This window comes from Cynocephalus volans, chromosome 11 (genome assembly GCF_027409185.1).
Source record: "Cynocephalus volans isolate mCynVol1 chromosome 11, mCynVol1.pri, whole genome shotgun sequence".
NCBI classification, from domain to species: Eukaryota; Metazoa; Chordata; class Mammalia; order Dermoptera; family Cynocephalidae; genus Cynocephalus; species Cynocephalus volans.
Genome location: NC_084470.1, coordinates 20719469 through 20735887, shown reverse-complemented (window position 1 = coordinate 20735887; position 16419 = coordinate 20719469). Strand labels below are relative to the sequence as shown.

At 37.1% G+C, this 16419-nt stretch overlaps 1 protein-coding gene across 2 annotated transcripts in view; it reads right to left on the bottom strand.

Moving 5' to 3' along the window:
* Positions 1-9080: 9080 nt before the first annotated feature.
* CEP70 (centrosomal protein 70) overlaps positions 9081-16419 on the bottom strand; it is a 57361-nt gene continuing 50022 nt past the window's right edge. For both annotated transcript variants that reach the window (XM_063113898.1, XM_063113897.1), the window contains 5 exons: positions 14513-14659; positions 14167-14335; positions 13699-13813; positions 12572-12651; positions 9081-9727 (listed from right to left, as the gene is read on the bottom strand). In XM_063113898.1, the coding sequence (XP_062969968.1) occupies positions 9666-9727; positions 12572-12651; positions 13699-13813; positions 14167-14335; positions 14513-14659 (573 nt within the window). In that variant the 3' untranslated portion in view covers positions 9081-9665. The remainder of the gene's footprint in view (positions 9728-12571; positions 12652-13698; positions 13814-14166; positions 14336-14512; positions 14660-16419) is intronic.

Here is a 16419-nt window from a genome sequence, read left to right as displayed (position 1 = left end):
CATAAAAAGAAACTATAGGAAAATGGAAAAGATAGATTACAAAATGGAAGAAGAAATTTGCCAACACATATAACTGTCAAATGGCTCATGTCCAGATTATATAAATAACTCTCAAAAATCACTAAGACAATCTGATAGAAAAATGGGCAAAAGATATATAAACATACCAAAAAAGACAAATATCCAATAAACAAAGGAAATAATGCTTAAATTCATTAGTACTCAGGGAAATAAACATTAAAACCACAATAATAGCTCTATACGGGCAAAAAGGATGTAGAAAAGTGGTAACTTTCATACACTGCTGGTGGGAGTATAAATTGGTACAATCATTTTGGAAAATAGTTTGGCACTGTCTTCTAAAGTTGAAGATAAGACATTCCCTACCAAAGTTCCACCCTATACAACTCCAGAGTCTCCACTGACATTGGTACATATAGAAATGGTACTGTCTCAAGTTGTACACTACTGTGGATAGCCTGTGTGGCTGTACACAGAAGTGCTTTCCCCATAAGTCAACAATTTTAGCTCCGGATATGTACTCTAGAAAACTTGCACACAAGTGTACAAGAATGCATGTTTATAGTAACACTGTTCACAAAAGCTAAGAACTGGAAACAACCCAAATGTCAATCCCCCAGTAGAACAGACAAACAAATTATGGAATAATCATAGATGGAATACTAAATAGCAATGAAAACAAATGATCTAGACCCAACACACAACAACATGGACGTATAGTACAAACATAACAATGAACAAAAGAAGAAATATTAAAAAGAACATATACAAGAGAGGTTTCAAGATGGCGGTGGCTGCGGCGGTTGGCGCGGAGTAGCTGAGGTAGAAAAGGCGGCCACTGGGCCTCAGGCAGCTGGGAAACTTGTGGACCTTCCTCTTGCCATCTCTTAAGGGAGGCCCGCAGCTGCTGGCCGGTCGTGGGGGCTGACCGCCACTTTGCCTGCAGCAGGAGAGGCTGCCTCACTTACAGGCAACAGCTTTGAAGTGTGGAGCAGGAAAAGAACTGTTTCTTAGCTGCAAAAGCGAGTCTTGAAACAGGGAACACGGCGCCAGGGCTGCTGTGGATGCAGACAGGACCCCGGAGGCCGGGGCCGCGCTGAAGGCGGCCAGCTGCCCTATTCAGGATTCGAGGTTTCAGGCCGGCATTAAAAAAGATTCCTGGGAGCGCCTGAGCCGCGCCGCGACTGAACAGCCCGAGGCAGCAGCGGCCGAGAACGGGGAAGGTGACAAACCAGAGGCAGAGAGTGAGCACCCGACCTGGCACAGCACTCTGAGTGACCCCTGGCCCAGCTCTGTTCAGGGGGCTGACGCCCACCTGGCTCCGGCCTGCATCACCGGTTCACTCACCGCTCCGGGGCTGCCTCCATTTTCCCAGGTGCTGGCAGCTCCGCCCGGCTCGGCCGTCACTGAGCCTTCCCACTTGCTTGGCCCGGCGCGGGGCTTTCTGGAGCCTGTGGGCCGGCCTCCCCTCCCACTCCCTCCGCGGTTCTCTGGCGGGGCTGGTGGCGTGGGGCGTCCCCGGCCAGTGTCGGGAGGGCAAGGAAGTACGGGCGGGCTGACTGTCACTCCACCACACCCTGGACTCCGGCCCCCGGAAAACTTCCTGTTACTGGGAGGCAGATACCACCTCTGCGGCCACCTGTTCAGAAAAAAGCCTAACCAATTTCTGGTTGGGAATAATGTGGTAGGAGAGTTCCCAGGTCCGCTTGAACCTGCCGGAGAGCTGGCTGCAGGTGGGCGCTAGATTCGGTCTATGCCGGGGAATACAAAGGTGAACAAGACCCGAGAAAGATCTACACAGTGCTACAAAGGCACCCAGAGAGACCGGTCGTCTGTGCCTACCAGAAACCTGGTAGACTTCCTGGGCGAGGCGGTGCCGAGCAGGGTCTTGAAGGCCCAGCTGATAGACGAGGGGTGCAGAAGACACGCCCCAGTCCAGCACAGTGCGCACAGAGTGGGGAGACGTGCGGCCAGGGAGGCGGAGACTCGACAGAAACCACACACTCGGTGGGGTCGCCACTGCACGATCCAACAGCCTGGGCCAGAGCACACGGAACAGGGAGAAGTCCTGCACAGGAAGTGAAAGCTCAACAGAGATCACACACCCTGTGGTATGTGATCCACCAGCGCAGCAGAGTCCAAGCTGACCAGAAAGGTGGCTCCCCGGAGAAGCCCAAGACCCGAGGCAACCACACACACAAGGCACTAGAGGCCAACTGAGCAGTCACGGAGGGAGCCATACGAAATTGGCAACCACAGCAACATCCTAGTTAGTCATTAGTCTCAAACCGGTGGACTGTGAAACCCCCTGCCACAATGAATAAACACCAAAAAAAAGATACCAGAAATACAAAAAATCAAGAAAGTACACAACCAAAAGTTAATAAATCTCAAACTGTAGATCCTATAGAACAAGAAGCCCTTGAAATGACTGACAAGGAATTTCGAGTGATAATTCTAAGGAAACTGAATGAGATACAAGAAAACTCAGCTAGACATCATGATGAAATGAGGAAAAGTATACAGGACCTGAAAGAGGAAATGTACAAGGAAATCAATGCCCTGAAAAAAAATGTAGCAGAACTTGCTGAACTGAAGAAGTTATTCAGCGAAATAAAAAACACAACAGAGAGTTTAACCAACAGGCTTGTGGAAGTTGAAGAGAGAACCTCTGAACTTGAAGATGGGCTGTTTGAAATAACACAAGCAGACAAAAAGAAAGAAAAAAGAATCAAGGACATGGAAGAAAATCTGAGAGAGATATCAGACAACCTTAAGCGCTCAAATATCCGAGTCATGGGTATTCCAGAAGGGGAGGAAAATGGAGATTCCATTGAAAACATATTCAACAAAATAGTGGCAGAAAACTTCCCAGGTATAGGAAAAATTACAGATCTTCAGATCCAGGAAGCTCAATGATCTCCAAACATATTCAACCCAAAAAGGCCTTCTCCAAGACATGTCATAGTCAAATTGGCAAAACTCAGAGACAAAGAGAGAATCTTAGCAGCTGCAAGAGAGAAGCGTCAAATCACCTATAAGGGAGCCCCAATCAGGCTAACATCAGACTTTTCATCACAAACCCTAAAAGCCAGAAAGGAATGGGATGACATATTCAAAATACTAAAAGACAAAGATAGCCAGCCAAGAATACTCTACCCTGCAAGGCTATCCTTCCGAAATGAAGGGCAAATAGTATATTTCTCAGACAGACAAAAACTGCGGGAGTTCACTACCACACGACTACCCTTACAAGAAATCCTCAAGGGAGTACTGGGTTTGGTTCCTGAAAAATAACTACCACTGCCATAAAAACCCAAGAAAAATCAATACCCACTAGTATAATAAAAATGGCATTCATGAAGAGAAAACAAGCTAACAAAAATGCTATCTACAACCTAAAGAACCAACAAACACAGAAACCAAACAGTAAATCAGAAAGCAAGGAACAAAATACACCTAAGACAACCAAACAACCAATAAAATGCTAGGAATAAATCAACACTATTCAATAACAAATCTTAATGTAAAAGGCTTAAATTTCCCAATCAAAAGACACAGACTGGCTGACTGGATCAAAAAGGAGGACCCAACTATATGCTGCCTACAAGAGACCCACCTCACCCATAAAGATTCACACAGACTAAGAGTGAAAGGATGGAAAAAGATTTACCATGCAAACAGAAAAGAAAAACGAGCTGGAGTAGCTATTCTCATATCTGACAAAATAGACTTTAAACTAAAAACCATAAAAAGAGACAATGAGGGACACTACTTAATGATAAAAGGACTGATCCATCAAGAAGACATAACAATCATAAATATGTATGCACCCAATGTTGGAGCAGCCAGATTTATAAAACAAACTCTATTAGAACTAAAGAAGGAAATAAACACTAATACCATAATAGCAAGGGACCTGAACACCCCACTATGAATATTAGACAGATCATCTAGGCAAAGAATCAGTAGAGAAACACAAGATCTAAACAACACTCTAGACCAATTGGAATTGGCAGATATCTACAGAACATTCCACCCAACAACCTCAGAATATTCATTCTTCTCGTCAGCACATGGATCATTCTCCAGGATAGATCACACATTAGGTCACAAATCAAGTCTCAATAAATTCAAAAAAATTGGAATTATCCCATGTATCTTCTCAGACCACAATGGATTAAAACTAGAAATTAATAACAAATGAAACTCTGGAAACTATACAAACACATGGAAATTAAACAGCATTCTACTTAATGACATATGGGTCCAAGAAGAAATCAAGCAGGAAATCAAAAAATGTATTGAAACTAATGAAAACAATGATACATCATACCAAAACCTGTGGGATACTGCAAAAGCAGTACTACGGGGGAAATTTATTCCATTAAACGCTCACTTCAGAAGAATGGAAAGATGGCAAGTGAACAACCTAACACTTCACCTTAAAGATCTAGAAAAACAAGAACAATCCAAACCTAAAGTTAGCAGATGGAAAGAAATCATTAAGATCCGAGCAGAACTTAATGAAATTGAAAACCAAAAAACAATTCAAAAGATCAACGAATCAAAAAGTTGGTTTTTTGAAAAGATAAATAAAATTGACAAACCATTAGCATGGCTAACAAAAAAAAGAAGAGCGAAGACTCAAATAACAAAAATTAGAAATGAAAAAGGCGATATTACAACTGATTCATCTGAAATACAAGGAATCATTCGAGACTACTATAAACAACTATACGCCAACAAATTTGAAAATCTGGACGAAATGTATAAATTTCTGGACACACACAAGCTCCCAAAACTGAACCGTGAAGACGTAGAAAATTTGAACAGACCAATAACAATAAAGGAGATTGAAGCTGTTATCAGAGGCTCCCAACAAAGAAAAGCCCAGGACCAGATGGATTCACAGCAGAATTTTACCAAACATTCAAAGAGGAATTGACACCGATTCTTTACAAACTATTCCAAAAGATTGAAACGGACGCAAATCTCCCAAACTCATTCTATGAAGCAAACATCATCCTGATACCAAAACCAGGTAAAGATATAACCAAAAAAGAAAACTACAGGCCGATATCCTTGATGAATATAGATGCAAAAATCCTCACTAAAATACTAGCAAACAGAATACAGCAACACATACGAAAAATTATTCACCACGATCAAGTGGGATTCATCCCAGGGATGCAAGGTTGGTTCAACATACGCAAATCAATAAATGTGATACACCATATTAATAAACTCAAACACAAGGACCATATGATCATCTCTATAGATGCTGAAAAAGCATTTGATAAAGTTCAGCACTCATTCATGACAAAGACCCTCTATAAGTTAGGTATAGAGGGAAAATATCTCAACATAATTAAAGCCATATATGCCAAACCCACTGCCAATATCATTCTGAATGGGCAAAAGCAGAAAGCTTTTCCTTTAAGAACAGGAACTAGACAAGGATGCCCACTCTCACCACTCCTATTCAACATAGTGTTGGAAGTACTAGCCAGAGCAATCAGAGAAGAGAAGGAAATAAAGGGCATCCAGATAGGAAAAGATGAAGTCAAACTGTCCCTGTTTGCAGATGACATGATCCTATATATCGAACAGCCTAAAACCTCTACAAAAAAATTCTTGGAATTGATAAATGATTTCAGCACAGTAGCAGGATACAAAATCAACACACAAAAATTAGTAGAATTTCTTTTCTCCAATAGTGAACATGCAGAACGAGAAATCAAGAAAGCCTGCCCATTTACAATAGCCACCAAAAAAATAAAATACTTAGGAATTGAGTTAACCAAGGAGGTGAAAAATCTCTATAATGAGAACTACAAACCACTGCTGAGAGAAATTAGAGAGGATACAAGAAGATGGAAAGATATTCCATGCTCTTGGATTGGAAGAATCAACAGAGTGAAAATGTCCATACTACCCAAAGTGATATACAAATTCAATGCAATCCCCATCAAAATTCCAAAGACATTTTTCTCAGAAATGGAAAAAACTATCCAGACATTTATATGGAACAATAAAAGACCACGCATAGCCAATGCAATGCTGAGCAAAAAAAATAAAGCTGGAGGCATAACACTACCTGACTTTAAGCTATACTACAAAGCTATAATAACCAAAACAGTATGGTACTGGCATAAAAACAGACACACTGAACAATGGAATAGAATAGAGAATCCAGAAATCAACCCACACACTTACTGCCATCTGATCTTTGACAAAGGCACCAAGCCTATTCACTGGGGAAGGGACTGCCTCTTCAGCAAATGGTGCTGGGATAACTGGATATCCATATGCAGGAGAATGAAACTAGATCCATACCTCTCACCGTATACTAAAATCAACTCAAAATGGATTAAGGATTTAAATATACACCCTGAAACAATAAAACTTCTTAAAGAAAACACAGGAGAAACACTTCAGGAAATAGGACTGGGCACAGACTTCATGAATACGACCCCAAAAGCACGGGCAACCAAAGGAAAAATAAACAAATGGGATTATATCAAACTAAAAAGCTTCTGCACAGCAAAAGAAACAATTAACAGAGTTAAAAGACAACCAACAGAGTGGGAGAAAATATTTGCAAAACATACATCTGACAAAGGATTAATATCCAGAATATATAAGGAACTCAAACAACTTTACAAGAAGAAAATAAGCAACCCAATTAAAAAATGGGCAAAAGAGCTAAGTAGGCATTTCTCTAAGGAAGATATAGAAATGGCCAACAGACATATGAAAAAATGCTCAACATCACTCAGCATCCGGGAAATGCAAATCAAAACCACATTGAGATACCATCTAACCCCAGTTAGGATGGCCAAAATCCAAAAGACTATGAACGATAAATGCTGGTGAGGTTGCGGAGAAAAAGGAACTCTCATACATTGTTGGTGGGACTGCAAAATGGTGCAGCCTCTATGGAAAATGGTATGGAGGTTCCTCAAACAATTGCAAATAGATTTACCATACGACCCAGCTATCCCACTGTTGGGAATATACCCAGAGGAATGGAAATCATCAAGTCGAAGGTATACCTGTTCCCCAATGTTCATCGCAGCACTGTTTACAATAGCCAAGAGTTGGGACCAGCCCAAATGTCCATCATCGGATGAGTGGATACGGAAAATGTGGTACATCTACACAATGGAATACTACTCAGCTATAAAAACGAATGAAATACTGCCATTTGCAACAACATGGATGGACCTTGAGAGAATTATATTAAGTGAAACGAGTCAGGCACAGAAAGAGAAATACCACATGTTCTCACTTATTGGTGGGAGCTAAAAATTAATATATAAATTCACACACACACACACACACACACACACACACACACACACACACAAAACGGGGGGGGGGAAAGAAGATATAACAACTGCAATTACTTGAAGTTGATACGACAAGGAAACAGAAAGGACATTGTTGGGGGGGAGGAGGGAGGGAGAAGGGAGGGTTTTATTTGTAGTAGTCAAAATTTGATAATAATTCAAATTTCCAGCATCAGATGAACTGACAAACTGTGGTATATATTCATGTAATGGAATACTACACAGTAATAAAAAGGAATAAACCGTTAATACACGCAACATGCAAAAATCTTAAAATAATTATGCTGAGTGAAAGATGCCAGACAAAAAACATATTATATGATTCCATTTATATAAAATGGAACATATTATATGATCCCATTTATATAAAATCCTATAAAATGCAAACTAATCTATAGTGATGGAAAGCACATCAACTGTTGTCTAGCAATAAGGGAGGGGAAGAATTACCAAGGACAAAGAGAAAGCTTTTGGAGTAATAAGTATGTTTATTATCTTTATTGTGGTGATGGTTCCACAGGTATATATGTATATAAGAACTTATGAAATTATATACTTTAAATATAAAGTTTATTATATGTCAGTCACATTAATAAAATTTCTTTAAAAATCATTTTTATATTTTAAATATTTATATTTAAATATTGCTAAACAAAGATTGTAGTACTTTTATTCTTTATATTTTAAATAATTAAAATTGGATAAAAGTAGATCCAATAAGAAGGTCCTAAAGCTATTCGTATTCGTTGCACCGTCCTCAGTGACTCTTAAGGCACCTCCAAGAAAACCCCTAGGCCTCTGAAGAGGAGTTAGAAAATTTGTTTTATTTTTTTAAAAAAGGTGACCGGTAAGGGGATCTTAAACCTTGACTTGGTGTTATCAGCACCACGCTCTCCCAAGTGAGCTAACTGGCCGTCCCTATATGGGATCTGAACCCATGGCCTTGGTGTTATCAGCACCACACTCTCCCAAGTGAGCCACAGGCTGGCCCAAAACTTCTGTTTTAAACTAAGAGTTAACCACAGGCTCTTAAAATAGCTGACAAAATTTAGATTACAATAACTTATAATTAAATTTTTCCTTTCAAATATTGTTAGACTTCCAAACTGCCTCATAGCAATTTATTGGAGTAACTTTTTCAATTCAGAGTATTTACATTATTGAATATCCAAATATTTTTTCTATGCAACCCTCAAGACACAGGTCTTCTACATATTGTGGGCTAGTGATTACAAATGTAGCTGCAGGCTAACAAAGCAAGGAATTTTAAATCCAGAAGGAACCTAAGATATTATCCTGTCTGACCCCTAGCCCTAAGATTGCAACACCAAGGATGTGGATACTTTTCTACTGACATTTTCTCTCCATTCCACCATGCTGCTTCCTGGAAATGCTTTACAATATTCTACATGCTAACCAACAGGAATGATAAAGAAGTATTCCTAGGCCTGCTACTTACAAAAGGGGGCTGGGGGAAAGATAGCCAAAAGTATGAGGCAATAATCCCTTAAGAAAATCAGACTGAATTATGAGTATAGAGAACAAGTATAGTACTCATGTGAAATGCATCAAGGGTGAACCAGTTACCCAAGAAAGGCTCAGCCTAGGAAGAGAATATGACTCATTATGTGTAATACAAATAAGTCACTGAGGACACTTATGTTTGGAAATTCTGTAGAAAAATTTTATTTGATATCTCTTGCCATAAAAAGTGCATTACAACAAGTTTGCAAATAAGACAATTTTTTAAATGAGGAACTTCTATCTACTCATCTGTTTTACCCCATGATTTATTTCCTACCCTAACATAATGATAAAACATTTTTTTCTTCCTTTTTTCTTCTCACTTTGAAAGGGCAACTGCCATGAGGGATATTTTAATAGAATGTGCCAATTAATCCTTGCCAGAAAAGAAGTAGCTTCTTACTGGCTGGACTTAGAGAGCCATTGGCATTCTTTTAACCCTGACCCAAAGGTTACTAAACCTTGAACTTAAATGCAACCTATTACTTGCAATCTCTCTTCCTGGGTTTCTCTTTTACTCACGAACTCTACTTTAAAACAACCTTAAACTTTAAGGACTTAAGAATTGCTTAAGAAATGAGTAAGAGATCTGAAGTTAATTTACTACTTTAATTAACTTAGCAATTATTTACTGTATAAGAATCTCAAAGTTAACAAAAATTATATGAAAGGAGAATGACCCCTGTCTCAAAATAAGATCAATTCTACAAAACACTTAGAATGTTAAGAATACAATTTACACAGTAAAAATGATTTGATTTGTTTTCAGTATGAAAGTACTTTTAATTTCTTTACTGCAGGTACAATGGCATCCAAGTCATCAATTTCTGTAATAGAAAAATAAGAAAAATAAAGGAGAGTAACTTTTTCTAGTGATAAGCTTAGATGAAATGAGAACCTCCATGCAAAGCAAACCTCAAACATAAAGGCAACACTACTGGTGCTTTCATGCACATTGTTTTTCTCCAATAGTGGTGGATAGATTATCACTGATTCAGACAAAATGTTTTACAGAGCATCTGTTTATAAAAGATACCACATACCTAAACTACCCTCTGATTCTGGTATTAACCTTACTAGCAGTGTGCTCTTACTAACAGATCCACCTGGCCACATTTATGATATGTTAATACCTCTTTAGATCTGTATAACTACATAGGTGAACCTTCATGATGAAATCCCAGGTAGAGGCATTTCTTTTCTGGGTCTCCATCTGAGGACTCAGGAACTTCTTCTCTATAACACAATCCTGTCCTCTTTAATTGTCTTGGTAAGATCTTTTATTAAGTAGGATCACTCTTAGGTCTACATTTTAGGATGAAAGGTATTTGCCTAATAAAAGGTGTGAGGCTCCACAAAGTTCAAATCTCAGATGTAATATATTATAGAGTTTACCCTGGTCTAACTTTACAGATAAATCAGTTCAGGTTCTCCTTTGACAGTTTCTTTCTGAATTTGATTTTTCTTTCTAAAACTTATTCCAGGGCCGACCCGTGGCTCACTTGGGAGAGTGTGGTGCTGATAACACCAAGGCCACGGGTTTGGATCCCTATAGAGGGATGGCCGGTTAACTGAATTTGGAGAGCGTGGTGCTGACAACACCAAGTCAAGGGTTAAGATCCCCTTACCAGTCATCTTTAGAGAAAAATAAAAATAAATAAATAAATAAAACTGTCTTATTCCAACCAACCTAAGTTAGGACTCACTCTCTAAAGTTCCTGGACACTAAGTAAGCAAAGTCCTTTCTCTTATTATCCAGAACACAGCCTTACTTAAGGTAAGCCCCAATGGCAGGTTTTCTATATACCCACTACTTTTTTCTAACTTATTTCACTAGGCCATTGTTCATAAACTCATTTCCTTTAAATAAAACATGCTTCCTTGGATTCCAACTCTCTCTACATTGTTTAGCTGGATTTTGGTTGCTCTTCCTTTAACCTGACACATGACCCATGCTGTCCCCTACTCATTTACTTCTTGAAGCTCCTGATTTCAGTCAGAATACTTGTCTGGAACCATTTAATGCAGCATCAAAATATGGGAAAAGAAACAATATAAACAAACTTACAATGGAGAATTTGGTTTATGCCTTACATTCTAAGGTACAAGATCAAGTTTAACCCCTGACTCTTCATTCTGAAATCACACCTGTTTTCTCACTAAATGAGAAACCTGCTTTATAAATGAACCTCACAGGGAAGGACCTTGGCTGACATGAGAATTCTCAGCCAATCACACCACTTATGTGAGAAAAAGAAAGGAAATGTTTTTTTAAAAATCTCAATTATCATTAAAGATAGTGTCTCCACATCTGGTATTCAGTTAGTACTCCATACCCAGGTACTTAATGACATCTAGTAATAAAAAGACACAGTCATGTTTGCCAAACCAATATAACTTTCCCAATGTTATATATAATACTTAACTCCAGAATTTCAACTTTGACCAAAATACAGAATTCATCTACAGAGAAACTTGGCTTTCTGAAACAAATGATCTTATACGAACCATGCTGAGTATCATAATATCTGAGAGGAAGTTTCTATAGAAGGATTCTGAAATAAGTGTTACTAGCACACCTACTGTTTATTAATGTGCCAAATATTTACTAATGATGAGAATGTTGCTGTTTAAGTTAATGGCCATCCCAAAGCAAGCAGAATCATCTTATTCCATGAATCAGGCTCTTTAGGATATGAGGCAACACACAGAGAATTTCATGCCTCATCTTAATTTTAATTTTCATATTACATTTTCACTTGCTATGATCTTTTCAAACACATGAGCATGCCTAAAACATGCTCACTCACTGTCTCCCTTGCTTCCATCCACATCGTTTCCTTTATGTTCAGTAGGCTATATGCTATAGTCAGACACTTCTTTCATTTATTCATCTTCTTACCAAGTTTTAATTTACTCATTCCCTTATTTTCCTACCAAGCCTCTTTTCCTCTTCTAAAATCAAGGAGCCATTCTTTTAAAAAAATCTTTCAAATGAGCTATACAGAAAAAAAGAATTCATTAATGAATAAATCACTTTAAACTTTAAAAATTGTTCTAAATAGTAAGATAAATTAATTTTATAGCCATATAGAGTTACATTTAAAATAAACAGGGCTTCTATTCTGCCTATGATTCCTAAACAAATTATATTTTTTCTTTTTAAGAGATACTGCTACTAATGAAGCCCTCAATCTGACTAACAGTGTAAGTATAATGCTCCATCTCTTCCTTTCTATAGATGTTTACTACTTTACCTTACTTCACATCACCTAAGAAGAAAATGTTATTTGCATATTTAAAAAACACAGTAAGTAGCTGCTATCTTAAAAAAAGAAAAGAAAAAAAAAAATGGATCATAAATTCTATGGGATTTCTCATTAAGCAATGACAGAGCCAGAGTAATCCCATTCTCATGATAAACGCCCAAAACAAAGGCAGTACCTATCTTCTTAAAGGGTCTGTGCTCCTCTGTTCCATGGACTAATCTAATGCCAAACAACTCTAACTGCAAGTTAGGAGTGTGTTTCCAGAACTTTTAGTGGTTTCCAGACTCTTTCTACCAAACACTCTAGGTAAAAATACTAATCCAGTGACTGAAGAGCCCTCTTCTCTCACACCTGCTGACATCCCAAGACTCAAAATTTAACCACCACCAACAGAGATCTTACCTAAGATTTCAAGAAGATCATTAGTAAATGCTTGAAATGCTGGGAAAAATTCCTCATGTTCTTCCAATTTGCTGATAATGCTGTTTTAAAAAATGCACAGTTTACACTGAATTTCCAACTTAGGGTTCTTGCATCTGATTACTAACAGGTGGTTGCAAACAGAGCGTTTTCAAAATGAAAAGAAACTATCCTGCTAATTTAAATATAAACTTAATGATCATTTACTATAATCCTTCCTTTTTGAGCCCTTTGTTCATCTAATGTCACTTTTCTAGAAAAAAAAAAAGCATCTCATAGATTATCAGTGTAAACATTTGTTAAATTATATAACAATCCTAACACGGCAAACTTCCCACTTACCTCAAGGCTTTTTAGACAGATCATGCTTTTAATAGCATTTTCTAAAAATAATAGGCTTTTACACCCAGTATGCTCTTAAACATTAAGTATCAGTAGTCAATAAAACTATGGGAAAGGGGAACAGACCAATAGTGAGACATACGTTTCTTTTTAAAGCATCAAACAACAGAAGACTCAAGTGTCTCAACTATGTAAGGGTTCTTCTCAGAAAATTGCAGGACATGTGAAGTATGTGGAATAAACTTATGTTTCCCTTCACATATGTTGTGGTATAAAATTGGGGGTAGGGAAAGTTGCTTTACGTACAACTGCAATGTCTCAATATTTTTTTAAAACACCAAGTTTTATGTTAGGGATGCCTAGTCTTTTAAAAAATGCTTAACATTTATCTTCTAATCAAATAATAAATATACTGTTAGTGATTATTCAGTGTTCTATGGTAGTATCCTAAAAATAGGATTTGATATAACCTGAACTCACATGAAATTGATAATGTTTGAATTTATCCATATATAATTTTCCCTGGGAACAGGTTTATGCTGAAGAATTCCTGACCCACCCTATGTAAACTTATAGGCCCTACACTCTATTTTTATCTCAGCATTTTCTCCATCCCCTAAGGGCATGAAATTATTTTAGGTTGTCAAGTTATTTATAAAAGGTGCTATTCTAAATAGGGAAGGTAAATAACTTATGTAGTTTTGAAAGTCTAATTTCACTCCTCCAAGCATTTTGGATGACACTTTGTAAACTTTTCAAACAAATACCTTTGGAGGTCTTTAGGTCCTAATACCTTCTTAATCTGCTCATTCAAATCCTCATTAATCAGCCTACACAATTTTCCAACTGTGCTTACCAGCACACACAATGAAGATGAACTATCTGCAAAAGAGAAATAAAAAGATAGGATACTTTAAAAGAAAACTCCCAAAATCATTATATCCATCAAAGATTTTATGCTTCAGTTATTCTTAAATTTTTTTTTTTTTTAAAGATGACCGGTAAGGGGATCTTAACCCTTGACTTGGTGTTGTCAGCACCACGCTCACCCAGTGAGCAAACCGGCCATCCCTATATGGGATCCGAACCCGTGGCCTTGGTGTTATCAGCACTGCACTCTCCCAAGTGAGCCACAGGTTGGACCCTATTCTTAATTTTTTTAACTTAAAAAAATTTTATCTACTTTTTATTAATTTAATAGGAATAATTCTTAAATGGGGACCAAGGGTCATCACCTAATTCTAAGAGTTCTCGGAGGTTTCTCACAGCATTGTTCATTTCTCCAAGCCTAGTATAAACTTCATTCATTCGGGGATAGACTCCATTTAAAGAAGGCACATCAAATAATTTCTGGAAGTGCGACACAATAGCTTGCAAAGTTTGAAAGTTTGGCACATCGCTGTCCTGTCCAAAAGAGAGGGTGATAAAGAAAGATAATTCACATCTTAAAAATAATCTCAAATCTTTAATAAAAAACCTTAAAAAGAGAAATAGAGCCTCAGTGGAATATTAATATCTATATAAAATTATCAATTTTAAGAGAAGAGTACATTAAGATGTAAACATTTATATAAGTATTACCTTTTCCTTATTTTCAACTTCTTCCAACATGGTATCTACTATAAACAACAGATCTTCAACTTTGATACCTTCATTTTCATTCTGCTTCTTTAAATTATGCCAAGGTACCAGTTCCGCAGATAGTATTCTCAAAGACTTATACAAATCCTTTATAATAAAAGAAACTACATGGTATTATTGATTTAAATAGTTTCTACAGTAACACTAATAAAATATAATTATCCAGACAGGTTTAAATATACATATATATATGTAACCATCATCAGTATTTTTTAAAAAATACTATTACCCATTTAGAACAAGTCTGTTAAAATTAAGTTTCTCCAGGTCTTTCAAATACAGGCCTTACAAAAAAATTACATTTTGATTATCCTAAATCTGGATGCTCTAAATCATTATATGTTGTTTATTATTATTATGTTATCTAAGTAATTATTTTGCATTATTGATAAAGAATAAGCTTGTCCTTATATTTTGGTTTTGAATTATTTATAACAGCTTTATTGAGAAGTAATTCAAATACCATAAAATTCACCCTCATTAAGTATATAATTCAGTAGTTTTAATATTTTCAGAGATGTTCAAATATCAACATTATCTAATTTCAGAACATATTCATCATCTCAAAAAGAAATCCCCTAAAAACAAAAGGAGTTTTTTTAAAAAAGAAAGAAAGAAATCCCCTACTTTCTGTTTCCATATAAATGCAATTATATAGTAAGTATAATTTTTTTTTTTTTGGCAGCTAGCTGGTACGGAGATCCAGACCCATGACCTTGATGTTATAAGGCTGTGCTCTAAACCACTGAGCTAACTGGCCAGCCCCTACTGTAAGTGGCCTTTGTAACTGGATTCTTTCACTCAGCATATTTTTGAGATTCATCCATGTTGTAACATGTATCCCCAGGCAGATTTTTAATGTGAAAGGATCCCTAAACTAATCCTACTTAATCTTCATAACAGCCTAGTTAGTTTTGTTGGCTTAGACACGTTACCCTAATCTATTTTTAACTGTGCACAAGAGGCAAGGCTACTGGAAGCTTAGAGCTTTAAAACTGATCAATCAACAAATATTTACTAAAAATCTACTATGTGAATGGCAGTGCTTGCCCCTTTACAATGCTGTCCAAAAGAAATGTAATATGGACCCACAGTAATTTTAAATTGTTTAGTGGCCACATTATGGAAAGTAAAAAGAAACAGGTGCATTAACTTTAATAATATATTTTATTTAACCCCATATATCCAAAATATAATTTCAATACGTTATCAATATTTTAATTCCCTCCCCTCATACTAAGTCTTCTAAATCTAGTGTTATTTTACACTTACAGTACATCTCAATTGGGACTAGCCACATTTCAAGTGATCTATAGCCATAGGTCGCTAGTGGCTACTGTATCGGACAGCATAACTTTAGAATACAGAAAGAAGTACAAGAAATCCCTCCTTTTTCTAACATTTTATTTTTGTCCTCCACATATTTAACCCTTCCTAATTAAGACCCAGATTTCATATACCGATGTCTTTAACCTGTCATTTAGTAGGAAGGCAGTTACCTATTTTAGCAATTCAGGGCAATAAATTCAGTTATCATATTAATGTTTTAAACAGTAAGTGCCACTAGAATTTGAAAAAAAGTTAGCAAGTAGCAAGATAATGATACCTTAATTAGCCAATGATCCATCGACAGGGCACATTTATAAAGAAGTAGTCTGTGGTAAAAAAAGCACACCCAGTCTTCCAGATTTTTGCTTGAGAGTAAGAGTATTACAAAAGATGTTCTGATTCCCTCAGCAATGACAGGATGGTTGTAGCACAGTAAGTTCAGTATCATTTAAAACGTTCATAATGTTGTACAACCTTACTACCATCCATCTCTATAAACCTTTTCATTTTGTAAAACT